Genomic DNA, 17,662 nt, shown 5'->3' with positions numbered 1-17,662 from the left:
GCAAATATATATTTTTTGGAATCTCTATAGATAATTTATACGTTGCTCGTAAACTATCAGATAAAACAACATGTAATTATGTTGGTGTTGCAAATCGATTAGAAATACATTAAAAAAGTTATTTCAATAAAGTAAAATGCATCTATTAAGTTCAAATATATATAAACGCTTTTTAGATGAAGATAGCTCAAATCCTCTTAGATTTGATGGAGAAACAAACAAAAAATTTTGTAACAATCCTTTGATAAGATAAAATCTGAGATTGCTTATAAAATCCGCAGTGTTTTGATCATTCTTGGTGATATTTCTCCTTATTTCAAGATCAATAAATGTGTAGCATATGTTGCGATACAAGAAGAGGGAATTAAAACTATCTGCAAATGATTAGGGATAGTTTAATTCCATGGAGAGAGTGAAATTGTAATTGTTTAGTAAAGCAACATTTGTGCTGGTTGGTTACACAACAATGGTTATTTTGTACCAGAGAAAGAGCTTCATATATGCAATATTTATATTGTTTATGAATAAAATACTGTCAAGCTTCTTTCAGAGTATATAAAAATGTTATAATGTTATTACATATTAACTGTAAATTTTACTAACATATTTAATTTTCGTTTCTCTTATTTCCATTCATTCATTCCATAAAACATTCCTTCGTCAACATTAAATACTTGAATTGAATGCACTTCATAAGTATTATATCCGAGCATTCCTTCCCAGTTTGAATGTTTTTAAATCTTAATTCACTGCTTTATTAGATATATTAAAAGGGTTTTACCAGAAAGTTTTATGAATCTTTACTAAAAATAAAGTTGTATATATGTGGGTGACTGTTATAGGCCTAGGTTTTATCTCGAGTAGTCAAATTTGGAGTACATGTATTTTGGTGTGAAAAAATATGCACACAGGTGCATTGATCAAATTTTAATTATAATTTAAAGTAAATCAAAATTAAGTGAAATTTTGACATTTTCCTTCGATATTTTTTAAGAATATAATAGCATAAAAATAATTTTCATATCATTTTAAAATTCCAAAAATTATCTTTAATTATATCATTTTTTTCTGCCATTTAAATTTTTTCTATTTCTGGTTCAAATTTAAAAAGAATATTTTAAATGTATTTTACAACAATATATTTCATTACTGAAGCCAATCTCAAATCGTTTGTTACTAACATTATATCCTAGGTTTTAATCCAAAGTTGAAGCTCAAGACATGAAGATTATTTTTCTTTCTTAAGTAGGTTTCAGTATAAAGAATGCTTAATAAAGAATGTTTATCAAAGTTTTTTCAAAAGAATTTGGCGTACTTTTGTTGCATTAAGATTAAACTGCAGAGCCGAGTAATGGTGAGAGTTTTTTTAAAGTGCATCGCCTGTTAAACGCTGATGTTTTCAAATGTGATGTAATTAAATGTATAGAGATATAGTTAGAAATTTTTAAAAATGTGTAGCACAATGGAAAGAGCAGTGAAAAATTTCTAAAAAAGTATGATTATGCGTTTATCAAAGTTTTAAGTTGAAAATATTTTGATGAGTAAAAAATGAAATAAAATTATATAAAATTTAAACTAAAACTTTTTAGTAAGCATTAAATCCCAGCTATCCCACTGGTCTCCAAAACGAGGCTAATTATAAATATTTTAGGCTGACTGAACTTTAAAAAAGTAGAATAAATGAAATACTATTCTCTTTACGGCATTTCCAAAGATTGTTACCTAGAGCATCTATATTTCTTTATTTCCTTTACCCAACTTTTGCTATACAGCTTTATATAGACACATTAAACACGTCCATTCTTTATATGGAACTTGTAACAATGCAGCACGCTTGTTGTCACTTATTTGCGACTGAAAACTCAGTGGAATTAGTTAGTAGTTTGCCTAATTACAAAGAAACAAGAATTACAAGAATATTACAAGATATACATATAAACTACCAGTGCTGCCATCTTTTGTAGATTAAACAAAACTCTAACAAGGCTATTTTGCCTCTTATTCATCTCCATGCTACTTGGTCCAACACTTTCTAGGAAATTATTCACCAATCAAATGAGTAATAATAACACTTCATTGTGTTCACAACAACACACGACGCAAATTAAACACAACCGCACTTTCATTCTGAGTAGTTAAAATTTCACCAACAAATTACAATACCCGTCAGCTGACGCTTATTCACAGAACGAGAAAAAATAAAGACAGAAAAAAGAAGGGAAGAACACAGATGCCGAAACAAAAGTTTTTTTCGAAAACAACTTACATGTGGCGGCGTTTCGGGGATCGTTCTGTTGTGGGTTTTGGCTCTCTCCCAAGTGTTCCGGCAGCGTGTGACGGCACGCGCCCATCGGTCACATGATTCATCGGATCCCCATCCTCCCATCGGCACGTAACCGCACTTTTTAAATCCCTTTGCGGTCTCGCAGCACTGCGGGGGTTGACACATTTGGCACTTTATGATATTGTCGAGACAGACCGAATTTTGTTATATAGGGGGATTGTCTCATGAGTGCTTCGTATTGAGCAGATGTTTTCTCTCCCCCCCCCTTTTTTTAAAGAATAAAGAAAGGAAGGAATCAGAAAGAAAGAGAGAGAGATTGCATAAAAGAAATAAACTTCAATATACTTTACAGACTCAATATTTTTGAGTTGGATTTTATTAGTTTTTCCTTTATTATGGAGAAAGCTTTTATTAAAGAAGGGAATCTTAAATAATTTAGTAGAAGTGTTAATATAAAAATTAATTTATATATGCCTAATATAAAACGGTTGCTAGTTTTCCAAGAATTACCATGCTGTACGATTTCATTTGGTACAATCAAGGAATTAATACAAAAAAGCAAACCATGCTTCAAAAGTGGGAAGAATAATTGAAGGTTTTTTTATCAAGTGAGGAGTAAGGTTTTTTTTACTATTAAGAAACAAATATTTTCTTTGCAAGTATAATTTATATCATGCATTCCTTCTTTTCAAAAAAAGATGTTTCCAGTTAGGAAGTAGAAAAGAAATATATTGGAAGTATACATTAATTCACTTTAATATTAATAAAAAATAATTCCAATATTGCAGTTTTCAATTTACTGGAGCAGTCCCAATGTTTTTTTTATGCAAAAATAAAATTCTTAGAAAAATTGTTACAAATTTTCAATGTTTAAACTATATTGTTTATCTTTTAAAAAGCATCGACAACATAGTGATTGAAGAATTCATTCACTAATTGCATGTGGAATGCTGATGTCTTCAAGTATTGCCAAGTGATGATGCAAGTAAACCAGCGGAATTTGTCTTCAAAGATTTCTCTTATAATTCTTGATAAAGATACTATCCTTCCATTCTCTCCACAAAAATGGGAGTATTTTGCAAGGCAGAAAGGTCGTAAGTGCTCAAATTTTTATTTTCAGAGTCTGAAAATGAGCATTTTGTGCTTCATAATATAGTGCAGAAAATCCTGTATGCATTTCGGACGCCTCTTTCCTCTTGTATATCGATTAATACCAACATTGGACATAGAACTCTGTTTAGTGTAACAAGATGACATACCAAATTTAATTTTTACAATTCTTTGAGTTTGAGTTATTGCGTTTAGGAGCATAGCTGAAAGCAGACTGACAGACGACACTGGTTCAAAATTTTACAAAGAACTACTCATTAAATTCAAATTATACTCAAGTATTACACGTTCAGTTTGCGTACCAGGTTCCATTTATTTATATTGTTGCACTTTTAAGTTATTGTATTTACATACACTTAAATACATATACTGATAGATTATCCACTCGTTGACAGATTTGCAAAAGGTTTGATAAGGTTCTATATTTCATTTGCTAAAATTATGAGCTAAATTTTATTCATCTGGTGTACTGCATTTTGTAATTATTTTGTTCACTAGGTTTCAGATAGATTTATTTTCAATGAACGGACTGTATTTACATAAAATCTTTTAAAATTTAAAAATTTAATGAAAAAACCGTGTACAGAGACAAACATATTTCCAAGAGGACTTTTGTTTTTGTTTTGACTTTGAGAGTCTGTAATGTTATGAAACATGATGAACACAAGATTCATGAGAAACACGATGCCGAGTTTTGTGATGATTGTAATAACTTTTTATGCGAGATGTGTTCTTAATGTTGTTATATTGAGTGACGTTTCTACGAGTGAAAAAAAGAAGTTTTGGTTTGGTTTGAAAGTACAAAAAAGCATTTTTTAAATTTTACAGTAGTAGTATCAATTACAATAATATTACAATTATGCAATTTTACAATAATAGTAGTCAAACGGTATCAAAATTATCTACCAAAGACGTTTAAAGAAATGAGTCTTGGTGTTTTTAAAATAATTTAATTAATAATTTTTTAACTTATTTACCATTAACCTTATAATTTTTTACCTTCAAAATAATTAACTAATAACTGATCACATACTAGCATGTCATTCCTTTTTAAAAGATTTCATATCAATAATGTAAGTTGGCGGCTTCAGGTGAATGAAGTACAAACATACAGGAATAGTAGATTAAGCACCAGATAATTTTACAGCCAAATCATATAATACACAGAAATTGACTTTTTTCTTTCGTACTTGTTGAATGAATGTTCATTTCATAACAATATTGAATTATAGACTTTGAAATAGAATAGAGTTTAAAAATAATGGAGAAAATAGATAGACATTTTAAGCAATGATTCTAGACTTTCAAATGGGATAGAGTTGAAAAGAATTGGTCACAGAAATTCCCATACTGACCCATTAGCCATGAAAAGAATCAAGTCTATTGTCTTGGTTTAAAAATTCTATCCTTGAATTACTCGGAATTTTCACATTAAATAAATAAGTAATTTAAAACTGTACGTAATGGAAACATTTTTACTAATAATCATTGACAAAACTTATTCGCATTATAAAATAATTAACACCAGACATTTAAGGAATGTATACAACATAGAATTATGCGAATTTCCAAACAATATTATTAGGCGAAAGAGTAAGAACTTACTCGCTATACCAAAAGAGTATGAATATTTTTCGATGTTTCGGAATGATCAGACTCTTCCCCATAGTTATTTGGGTATAATAAACGATAGAACAGTTCACCTCAGCAGCACTCCAGGAGAATTAATTGGAAAATTGTGATGAGCAACACCGGCTCCTTGCCGTGCGATCCCTCTTAAAAGCTATCTTCTTTGTCTAGTGAAGTGCCGAAGCGGAGTGGCGCCAGGCATTGAACCAACTAGTATATAAAAGTTTTTCAAGTGCATTAAATGCATATGCCTTAACTTTCTGCCTTCATGATCATTATTTAACTAACAAATTAGCAAGTTCAGTGCTGAGATCTTGGTTTTCTTCCTCTTTAAGGTTAATGATTTTGAAAAGTTTCCCTATTTTTAAAGCAATAATAGAATGCACTTAAACATTGAATCTGAAGTTTGTTGCCATTAGGTCTGGTAATTTATACAACAATTAAATGGGTAATAGGGATTTATAGAAAATACAGTTTCATAAATTTTTATTTTATGCAATAATAATAGGAAACGTTATATTTAATCTAGCATATTTAAAAAAAGCCACTTGCATAATTTTATTTACTAAACTGCAATTCCTTGCCCGTTATATACACATATTTACAAGACTGCAGTATTGGCGATTTTGTCTGTTTTGGATCCGACGGTTGGAGAACCAATTCCGTTGAAGATAGGCTATTATAAGCATTTATATAAGCATTTAATGAGCTTAAAACGGCATCGACCAACATCAATCCAGATAATAGAGAAATAAACAAGAGCACCCTCATGTTCTCAAACTGATGTGATGTGGGCCTAGTTGTTATGCTTATTATCGAATTTTTTTAATGATTTTGAGTCCGTTTGGAAAAAGGTTAATTTAAATGGTACCAAGACTTTGTTATTCATTATTATAATCCTCCGTAAATTCATTCGTCGACTTCTTTCTTTATAAACGCAAAATGTACGCATGAATATTGCCTTTGGATCATCCATCTAGATTGGCTGCAGGTTTTCTAGCCTTCATGCAGGCACAGATCTTCATTCCAAGTAATACTCGTGTAATATTCTTTAAAAATAGTGAATGGTCTTTAAATCACAACTTTACTCCTTCTCTTCAATACTATGCAAAATATTCATACATAGAATAGTGAGGATGTTTCAGAGCAACTATATCGCCGAAATTACACACAAACGTGCTCAAAGTAAACAAACAAGTAATGAGATTGCCAGAGGAACTGTTCCGCTTGATTATTTTGATTTGTCTGGAGACAAACGTAAAAAGTTCACTAAGTAGATTTCCAAAATTATTCAATTAGGCAAATCTGATACCAAATGACAAGTCTGTAATGATTTGCATTATTATTTCATTGCATACCTGAATTTCAGATCGAGAGATTTGTTATAAAGACAAAGAATTAAATTGCTTTTTTAACTTTTCGTTAACAGTTATTTTTAAAAGTAATGTGGGCTAGGAAGAACATTTATACTGTCTGATAGTGAAATATTGGAAGTCATTTTAGATTTTCACAATTCTTTTATTTTCGTATATGGTTTATATGTATGCCATTTTGCTATATATAAAACCTACAGAATATATAAAATCTTCTAATAATGATGAACCTATTTCCTCTTGATATTCTATAAAAGAGCAATTCTTGTATGTATATATAAATTTATTTCGTGTATTTTGGAAACGGCTCCAACAATTTTAATCAAATTTTATGTTTAGATAAGATTTGATTTTTAAGTTTATCTGTATAGGTGTCTTTCCTGAAGAAATGCATGCGATTTTACACGAAAAAAAACATTTTTATAACAAACTATCAGAACATTTTTTCCACTGTCATGCTGACAATATCATATAGCGCCATCTCGGACTCGATTTCACCATGGTGAAACTGTGTGCAAGTTCAAAACGATAAGTAACGACAGAGAAATTGTAAAATGGAAATTTTAATATCGCAGATTGTTTTCAATAACACGCTAAACTAAATGCATTCGTGATTTCTTTTATTTAAATGACGACTTTACATGCAGGTGAGATTGAAAAATATTCATATGTAATCAATATGCGATTGGTATCCAAATATTTTCTCTAAGAAAACACGATTTTACAAAAAACTGCCGAACGACGCTTGGTCTTCCAGATATTGCAATTCTAAAGTTAAAATTTAGAAAGAAGTCATTTAATCAAATTTGATTTGAATAAGCAGCATTTTTAAACGCGTGAATCGAGATTACATTATCCAAACAAATTCTTTTTTCTTATTTCTAGTAGCAAAGATGTCAAGTGGAAGTTACAAGGAAATACGAATTCCATCTCAAAAGAGCATATTTCAAATACTATTCTGTAAATGCATTATATTGCCTCTTGTTTTATTCAATGGAGAAATAAGAACACGATAAAGTTACGCCATTTTATTGCATCAAAGAAATACGATTCAAAAGCAAGAATAGATCAAATAAATTTGGGAACTGTGCCAATGTTTCAACAAAAGGATTAGATATTTTTCTTTTCTATTATTGAGCATTAAATCCCAGCATCTTAAGCAGTTATTTTCTCCCAAATAAAAGAAATCAAACTGTGTTTTAGGAAATCAACAAACTTTTACAGTTTTATCTTTTTTTTTAATGAAAATAAACAAATGCTTCTTAAACTATCGATTCAAAATATGATTGTGTAAAATAATTTTGGCATCATTTGAAACAGTGAATTTTTGATATTTTGTAGTTGCTTGTACGCTATCAGACATTAATATTGATAAACAAAAATAATTCACAAATTCATTCTGATTCACGAAAACTTCGGAAAAATGCTTATTAAAGTATAAACAAGGTTCAAAACATAAATTTGGATAAAAATTCGATTTTTTTTTTGCAATTTTAAAATGTAGATACATTTTTATTAACTGTAACTGTCTTTATTATCCTCTATCCAATAACTATCCTTATCTTGCCTCTATGTCAATTAGAAGACAAGTTATAGCAAATTATTGACATGTCAGTAATTTGTTTATAAAATTTTTAAAAACTTTCAATGGAATTTCTGAAGAACGAATTTTTTCATTATTCTATTGTAAGCATTTGTCATATCTCAAAAAATATTCAAGATATCTTAATGAAACTTATAATTTGTACTCCTTATGTTATGCAGAATGTAATAAACTATGGATTTCATGTTGAATGCTTTAGAAGTGGATTTACGATTGTTTAATGTAAATATTATTGAAAAAATTAAAAAACTTCATATATTACCCACAAAAAATATTTTTCAATATTATTCTTAGATAATAGTTAATTACATTCTAAGATATATTACTATTAAACTGTAATAATTTTTTTCTGTAGAACATTCCTCGATTTTGTAAACAAATGCTAAAATTTACATCAAAATACGCCTTTTCTTCAAAGGCAAACACAGATTAAAATAATTTCACTTTTATTCATCATTTTACCCTTATATGAATAATAAAACATCATATAAACATTAAAAATATTTATTTTCTTGAAAAATCTTTTCCGAACCTACTCGGATACTTTAAAATCAAATTTCACTTTGTTTGTAATTAACGAATAATTCATTTCTCTTATTTTCTTTTCTGGCCTAATACATTTGGAGGAGGGCCATCTTGACAAATTTAAGAATCTTGTGCTAGCGAAATTTGGCACCACGTCTGGTCCGTAATTAGGGAATTTATGTTGCAACGAAAATAATTCAGGAGATAAGAGGGTTGAGAGTATCCAATAAAATAATTGAGGTACAAATTATCATATTAAATATCGCGTGCATTTATCTTGATAATGGTACTGCTTTATTACTGATTACCTACTTAATCGTTGACAATGTAGGTAACTTCTCTTACGCGAATTATTTAAGATTTTCTAATAATTGATTGCTTCTGTATCTCTGCACATTGATTGTTGATATTTTAAAATTAGTATACATATTTATGTAATATTAAAAAATTAATTAGGTAGAAGCGCTAAACAAATTTTTATTTTAAACAGAGCTAAAATTATAAAAAATATATTTTGGAAAAAATTAAAATCTAAACAATAAATGTAATAGAACAATAGCCAAGTCAGTTCATAGAATAAGACGGTACTGGCTTGGAGCTGGAAATGGAATATCTTTGCACTCGATATGGGATAATGAGTAAAAATGTTGAAAAATCAAAAAAATAATGAAAAACATTTCAAATTTGATAACCTACTATAAAACAAATTATTTATAAAAATTGGGTTTTCCTAAATATTATACTCGGGATTTCAGTGTTAAAAAATAGTCCAGTTCTCTTAAAACATTTTCTAAAAAAATATTTAAAGAGTAATCCTTCTTAATTGAAATAGAATTTTAAACCTACTTAAAGCGTTAAAAACTTAAGAATACTTATTGCAGATTCATGGTTTTAATATTGAATGCATTTTCTCTGAAAAAATGAGACTAATCAAAATTTATATGAAAAACAAATCTCGCCAAGCGTAGCCAAGTCATTGTCCGTTATTGTGCAACAGCAAAGAAAAGAGGATTGGCGAGCAATATGTCAGACTTGGGGTCGCAATAACTGGGGATTAGGGAATGCATTCCTAGAGGGAGGGGTGCACGAAGAAGTGTTTGCTCTCCGTAATCGCATGCGAGTACGTGGGAGGGCGATAATTTTTACTTTGATATTTTATTTTTTAAAACACCACAATCCCGGCTTAGGATCAGTAATTCCCTATTCGGGTGGAGAAAAAAAAAAGATATGCTTTGGTCGTAGAGTTGAATTATTGTTCCAATGCAGAATTTATTTTTATGATGCATTTGGCTAAGAGGGGAAAAAAAGGGGGTGGGGTGAGGAGAGATATGCGAGTTATTTCAGATTGAAAGATGCCAGGTTGATAAAAAAAAAGTGAAGAAAAAAATTCTTTCCAATTTGCTTTTTGCAATGAGACTATATTTTTAGATCGCAATTTTTTCTGTAAATTGCGTAGTGCAAAAATTTTACATATCGAATGCAACAAATTGAAACGACATTTATTTATTAACTAATATGACTAAGAGCCCCTCACATAGAACGTTTGGAAACCGTTTCTCAATTTCATTTTTAATTTAATATTTAATTTAATTAATCAAAATTTAATATAACTATTATCTTATTAATAACATATCAATAGTTATTCTTTTTCAAGTCTGAATTCGTGCGTCACGGATTTTTCAAGAATGGGAATGTAAGATCAAAAGACGGTCATCCCTATTACGGATTTGGTTAAAAACTTGGATCAACTTTTGTTGCTGAAACTGGGTTCTGGATTTTATCCATCAAGTTCATAACAATTTGTAATTATTGGGTTTCCATGCATTAGGTCAGACAAATCGACAAACTACTTGGGAACAGATTTTGCTCGAAATTTTATAAAAATCTACAAATTCAATTTAAAGACTATACCAAATTTCATCTATCTAGCTTAATTTGAATTATCGTGTTCACATATAGACAGAATGCACAATTTCATAAACGTATATTTCTAATCAAAGGAGATACCTTGATATATTCGATTTCTAAACGTTTGAATGCTACAACACTTTGCTTAACTTTGCATACGAGAAAGTTAAGAAGCGTTGAAATTGCACACCGAATATGATAGCCCCCCCCCTCCAAAAAATGTCCACTGCCCGATCTTTTTATATATATATATATATATATATTGCAAAGAAAATGGTTATGATATATGAAGTTCTCAAAGAAAAAGTTTCAATGGGATGATTTATGTACTTTAAATTTTTCCGCTTAGTGATATAAATCTTATTTCTTCAGTAACCGATTTGGCAACATCGCAAAGATATGTAGCTGTCATTTTACTTCAAGAGTTGAAAAATGAGATAAACGATAAATGCTTTGAAATGATGCTAGGCTTGTAACAAATGTAGACATTCGTTCCAAAAATAACTTTTTTTATAAAAAGAATTTATCCATTCGAAAGTAATTTTTTATTTTTGCACATTATTCTCTCAAACTGCGAACTGTTTAGAAAATTTCCTACTATTAAGAAACTTTACTATAAAGATATGTAAAAAAATATTATATTAAGTTCTTTAAGTTTAAAAGAGTAGCCTTTTTTAAAAAAAATCTTACAGCAGCTTATATAAATTCTCTCTAATTCGCTATTGCTGTCACGAGAAAAAAATTGCACCACATTAGCTGAAATATTTTGCTATTTAAGAGCAATGCCAGTTATAAAGAAAAAGATAAAATAAAAGTTATAAAGTATAAAAATAAAAGATAAAGTATAAAAATAAATTAAAAGTTTTCAAAGAGAAATGCATGCGATTTATTTATAAGATACATTCTGAAATATTTGTTAATATCTTCATGTGATGCATCCTTTTTTAAAAGTGCTCGGAATCTAGAAATTAAGAATAATTTTTTAATACTTTATTGCATAAATGAAAGTTTGCTGCACGATTTGGTACAAATGATTTTAATTGATAATCCACAACGTCACATATTTGAGACTGATTTCAAAATAATTATAATTCATTCAAGGTTATTATTCTTCAAATAATTATTGTAGTATTAAATATATACTACACTAAAAACGAAAGGGTCAAATATTTGCTTGCAGATAGTTTTGACTTCTGATTTTATTTAAAATTTTGTTTTAAAATCTAATTTTTAGATTGTGAGGCACAATGTAATGCGGTTTCTTTTTGAAAAAAAAATCCAATCTCCATTTCAGTTTTTTTCCATCAATATAACAAACATTATTCGAAAAGTAGTCAGCACTCTAACAGACATTACTAAAAACTCCTAATAAAAATAATTTTAAAGAATATTCTAGAAAGTATTATTGTCTGACAGTGTAAAAAGAATGTTACTTTAATATTTACAAAAGTTTCATCTAATAAATTGTTATGAATAAAAATAATTAGAGATATTTAGATGAATAAACTGACACTGTCATTCATCGCAACGTTACTTAAAATTTACTAGAAATTAATTTTTTTTAAGAGCGTAATTCCCAAACAAAGCCAAAATTATTTTTTTAATATCAAATACTATTTGTTCAAAAAACAATGAAAGCAAATTCTTAAAAATGTACCCAACTTATCTCATGCATATAAAAACAAGATGTTAGTATTATCAAATTATAATTTTCACCCTGAATACAGTTTCACACAATTCACCCCTGAATACAGTTTCACACAATTCACCCCTGAATACAGTTTCACACAATTCACCCCTGAATACAGTTTCACACAATTCACCCCTGAATACAGTTTCACACAATTCACCCCTGAAAACAGTTTCACACAATTCACCCCTGAAAACAGTTTCACACAATTCACCCCTGAAAACAGTTTCACAGCGTCACAATTCACCCCTGAAAACAGTTTACAGTGACAAGAGAACACAGGGGTCACGGGAATCCTGAACGCCAATCAAGGAACACTCTGAAAGATATTTAGATTAGAGATATTTTTCATTAGAGATATTTTTTTGGAGCAAATATGTTAAGTGTGAAAGAAAAATAAAAGCATGTCCGAATGTTATTTATGCTCGAGACACCACTGACTGAAATTTATCTTCAACAATATAGACAGAATAAAGAAAAGTGCAAAACCTTAACACAACTGTTTAAGGCTATCATAAAAATAACTAGTTAAATTATCCCTTCTACAGCATATATTTAAGCATTTTATGGCATTTAAGAGCATTAACCAATAACGATGCAGCTTGTCATAAATATTTTACAAAGTTGTAACAGCTGAAGCGATAATAAAAAGTCTTACCATTTGAGCTGGCGTTTTTGGCTTCCGAACTACACCAGGAACTTTCGTGCCAACTGCAAATAAAGATTAACAGAACATTAGTGCTTTGTCGATAGAGAAACGTGTCTGAAATTCAAATAAAAGATTACCATTTCATTCAGATAAATGAGTTATGAATTGTTTTAACGCAAAAGACCTTAACTTATCTAGAAGAAAAGTATTTTGAGATTGAAAAATATGAGCTATTATTAAAAGACTAAATTTTTAATTTTATGATGTTATTACAAAATTGCTTTCTTAGATTATTAAAGCAAATATTATCAACAATACATTGAATTGATACAAAATAAATTTAATATTTTAAATCTACTAGTTTACAAAATGTGAGAAAAAATACAACAAATATAAAAAAAAAACGTTTTATCTTTGTTATAATAAGTAGAATACAATATCTCACTTGGTGCTCCAGTAAAAAACTTTTAAATTAAAACTCAAAGTTTTATTTCAAGAAATTATTTTATAATCTAAATTTGTGAAAATAAATACCGAAATTATTATGAAGAAATTATTTTATAATCTAAATTTGTGAAAATAAATATCTAAATTATTATGAAGAAATTATTTTATAATCTAAATTTGTGAAAATAATTGCCTAAATAAAAATATAATTTTAAAACTTTGATATCGTATTAAAATTGCTGGTTGAAAACATGTACATATAAATAGTTGATGAAATAATAAATGCATGACAATTGTTTAAATAATTCATCAGAAGTTTATCTAGAAAATGGAGTATTTTAATACATTTTTTTATTTTTGTCATTTTATTGGTTTTATAATGTTTGCGCTTGTTTGTATCCAATATGTAAATAACGAAAAAGGAAATCGATCTACTTTGTTAATAAATAAAAGAAAAATTAAATTATTAAACAAAAATAAATAATCTTTCAGTATCTATCTTTTCTGTAGTACTTCGCCAATGCTAATGTTATAAAAAAAAACCTAGGGAATAAAATGATTATTCGAATAAATTAAATTAAGGAATTAACTTACATTTTATAAGTATTTGAAGTTAAAAATACGCAATGAACAAACATATTAGGATTCATTCAAAAGAAAAATAAATAAGAAAATAAATGCATAGAAATTCAATATTTTCTTAAGAAATGTTAAACTGCAATAATTCATAAGCAAGATCAATGTGTTGATCTCTAAAACGTATTTATTATTTTCTTTTTTAAAAAAAACGTATGAATATTAAATTTGAAATGTTCATTTTAATGTTTTGAAAAGAAATCGAGAATCTATAATTTAACGCCTAGGATTTAATTTTAAAGGAAAATTTTCACCACTTGTCTGAATAGAAAATTATTTTTTAGATGAAACTTTTATTTGACTTCTTGAAAATGCAAATTCTTAGAAAGGATTTAAATATTCGCTTGAATATTTTACTCGAAACTATTCCATAATTTTTCTTTTAAGCTTTGTTTCAAAAGAGAATTAAATATGTTCATAAAGTTTTTCTTTGAAAAAAAATATGAAAATATCATGAGCATTCTTAAGAATGTAAATGAAATTTTAAAGAAATAAAGTTCCAAGATTATTTTTTCAGGTAAAATGCAAGTTGGATAGCAGAATTTCATATGCTTAAAGCGAAATAAAGTTGCACTTGTTTGTTATAAATATTTTATGTTTAAGAAAGGCAGTTCCTAAAATGTTTATTAAGCTTTTAAATTTTTGAATGACATGTGGTAATGGCTCTTACAAAAAGAAAAAAAAAATGCTTGAAATCTTCTTCTGAAGAAAAAACTTTTTAATCTGTACTGTATAAAAATATCTTATCTCTAGAGAAAACAGTTTAAATTACAAAGCATAGCAGTAGATATCAATTAAAACCATGAAGACAATTATATTTTTTATGGAAAAGAAAATTAAATATTTAATCAATTTTAAAGTTGCTCGATGTTTATGCAAAAAAAAAAAAAAATGAATAAGTATTATATGAGGTTAAACTTCATTAAAGGAGAAAACGTTTTTTTTCTTTACGGAGACTATTATAAACATTTTTACCCTTGATTAAAAAAAAGAAATGAATTCTATACAAATTTGTTTTAAATTATTTCAAAAATTAGTTTTTAAAACTGAATTAAATTTTAAGTGCCGTAGTTTTATTTCATTAACTTTCTTTTACGAAAAACTTTTCAACTCTTATCTAATTCTGCGATGATAAAGTTTAAGTTTATTTAATAGCGATAAGGATTTTTAATTAGATACCAGATTAAAATCTTTGTTACATAATTTTCTGACAGAATTCAGCCTTAATTTATATTTTTCTTGGATGCATACAAATTCTTGGGGAATTTGCAAAAAATAAGCTCGAATCGAACTATTTTGCATAGTTTTCAAATAAGACCATTTAATTAAACATTTTTAATTAATACCCAGGTAAATTAATTAAGATGCCAAATTTTAATTATGTACTTATTAATTATGATTAATCTTCATCCTGGTTTGTGCTAACATTTAATAATGCTTAAATGTGGAAAACCAATTCTTTTAATTAGATAAGGGGGTATTTTGCATTATTTGATAAAGGAACATTTTTATTTTTTTCACCTATTCTTATTGAATAAAACGGAGAGCACTTTTTTCGCTTGGAATATTTTGCATAGTTTCCAAAGAAAATAAATGTGATTAACTTTTGTGTTGATAACAAAGTAAAATAATGCACGTACCAGTGAACAATGTCCTGGTTTAATTAATTTATGAGTTCTAATTAGTGAAGTTAATTTTCCTGTCAAGATGAATTATTCTTTTATTAAAAGAAATCCTAACATTGCTCACATTTGAGTGAAACGTTGTCATTGTTTATGCTTGCATTCATTTATTGGAGTAAGTTTTAATAGCTGGTTTTTAAGCTTAATTAAGTCGTCAGAGAAATAAACTAAAGAAAAAACATTTTAGTATCTATTTCTTTGTTCATTCATCGATCTTTAAAATTTATAATTCTAGAATTACTAAAAACTGCAATTTTTGTTTAGTAAAATCTCTAATTCGAGATTAATTTGTTCCAAACATGCAAAAACCACGAAATTTTATATGAAAATAACCTGGAACATGACCTACTTATACATGTTCCAGTTCATATTAAACTCAGCCTAAATTTTAGTAATAACTAATTATAAAGTTGAAATGTTAATATAATAATATCGAAAGGATAATATCTAATTGTTTCTTTAAAAATTAAGAAAAGTGAATAAACAAAGAATTGAGTTGAAAATTATAAGTAAATTTTGCTGCATAAAACATTATGCATCTTCTGAAAAATATAGTTTTAACCAAGAATGTCTATGATATAAAATAATTGTTTATAAAATGCATTGAATAGATATAACATGTTTTTGTGCTTCCTTAACAATTGTTTTACCTATAGCGCATACACAACTGATAAGGATACAAAGATGAATTGATAAAATACGCAATAGAGAGAAAGAAACGTTAAGTAATATTTGACAATTAATATAGAAAAACAGAAATAATACAAAATTTTCTTCATTATTTCAAAATAAAAAGAAGTAAAAAGTATCCATTTAATTTCTTTTTTTGATATCATTTCAGTTTGCATAAATAGAAATGACAAAATAAAATATAATTTTTATCTTCTAGTTAATTTACGCTAATATAGATAAGATATTTCACCATAATTGCTGAATAATGACATACTGGATAAAGCATATCAATGTATCAAGATAATTCAAAATCATTCAATAGAAAACGAAAATGAGCTTCTAGGAAATTTCACAGTAGAATTTTTTAACGAAAAGAAAATAATTTCTCCCATTTTTCAATATTATATAATTGTATTTTGGACAATGCGGAAGATTAAGAAAAATTAGAATGAAATTATTTTAAGATTATCCGTATCCAGCAATTCACTTGTTTTCTCTAGAGATTATATAGTTAGTGTACAAATTATTTAATAACGATAAATTACATATTATTTAATGACAATTTTACTTTTCTTTATCATTTTCGTCGTTTAAAAAAAACGTTTTGAAATTCTAAGCTGCTTCTCTAAACAATTTAATTGAAGACAAGAACCATGGCGACGATTTTGTAATCATAGAATCTCGGATTTGAGTTCTCTGCTGTCAACCTTATTATGTTAAATATGATATTACATTTTAAGTGTATTAAAACCCAAACTGCAGAATTTTGGATATGCAAATCTATAAATATGGCATTAATACCAAAGGCAAAGGCTTATAGATTAAATTGGCCAAAAGAAACCTATGTGAAAATAATGTATGGTTAGGTTATATTAGCGTCCCGTTTGAAGCAACACTAGGGGTATTTTGGGAAGGACCTCGTAATTTTGAACCGCGGTCAGATGACGAGGACGACACCTCAGCTGGCACCCCCCTCTCCAACCACACCAGCTGGAGGACGTTTGGTCATGACGGATATAACATGCAACAGACCGCCTTACACGACGGTTCTTCGGTGGAATCGGGTCACGAACCTGAAACCCTCCGGTTCCGAAGCCGAGATCTTACCACCAGGCCACCGCGGCTCGTGAAATAATGTAGATTAAACGAAGAAGGTATATCGATTGGTATATTTAATCTCTGGAAAATGCATGTCATCGCATGTAGAGATAAGACTTTTGCCCAGGTTTATAAAGTGATCTAGAGATTTTTTTTTGGGAGGGGGGATTCAAGATGTTTAAACAACTGCTAAAAGCAGAGATTAACAGAATCATGCAGGAAGTCGTGATGAAAATTAAGGAAGCAAACTTGAATTTGTTCTTAAGTCTATGGCTTAGTTTTACTCTAGTAGTACTGTGGCATTATAACATTTCCAGTGTTAAAAGTAACCTGAATAAAAGTAGCAAGAATGTAAT

The 17,662-nt window shown here is 28.2% G+C and overlaps 1 protein-coding gene across 3 annotated transcripts in view; it reads right to left on the bottom strand.

The window, feature by feature from the left end:
* The window catches only part of LOC129964016 (neuron navigator 2-like), a 654,345-nt gene that overhangs the window by 494,838 nt on the left and 141,845 nt on the right, over positions 1 to 17,662 (bottom strand). For all 3 annotated transcript variants that reach the window (XM_056078676.1, XM_056078675.1, XM_056078677.1), the window contains exon 3: positions 12,781 to 12,833. In XM_056078676.1, the coding sequence (XP_055934651.1) occupies positions 12,781 to 12,833 (53 nt within the window). The remainder of the gene's footprint in view (positions 1 to 12,780; positions 12,834 to 17,662) is intronic.

This window comes from Argiope bruennichi, chromosome 3 (assembly GCF_947563725.1).
Source record: "Argiope bruennichi chromosome 3, qqArgBrue1.1, whole genome shotgun sequence".
Taxonomy (NCBI): Eukaryota; Metazoa; Arthropoda; class Arachnida; order Araneae; family Araneidae; genus Argiope; species Argiope bruennichi.
Note: the sequence above shows the minus strand (reverse complement) of the source record. Positions and strands in the feature narration are given on the sequence as shown.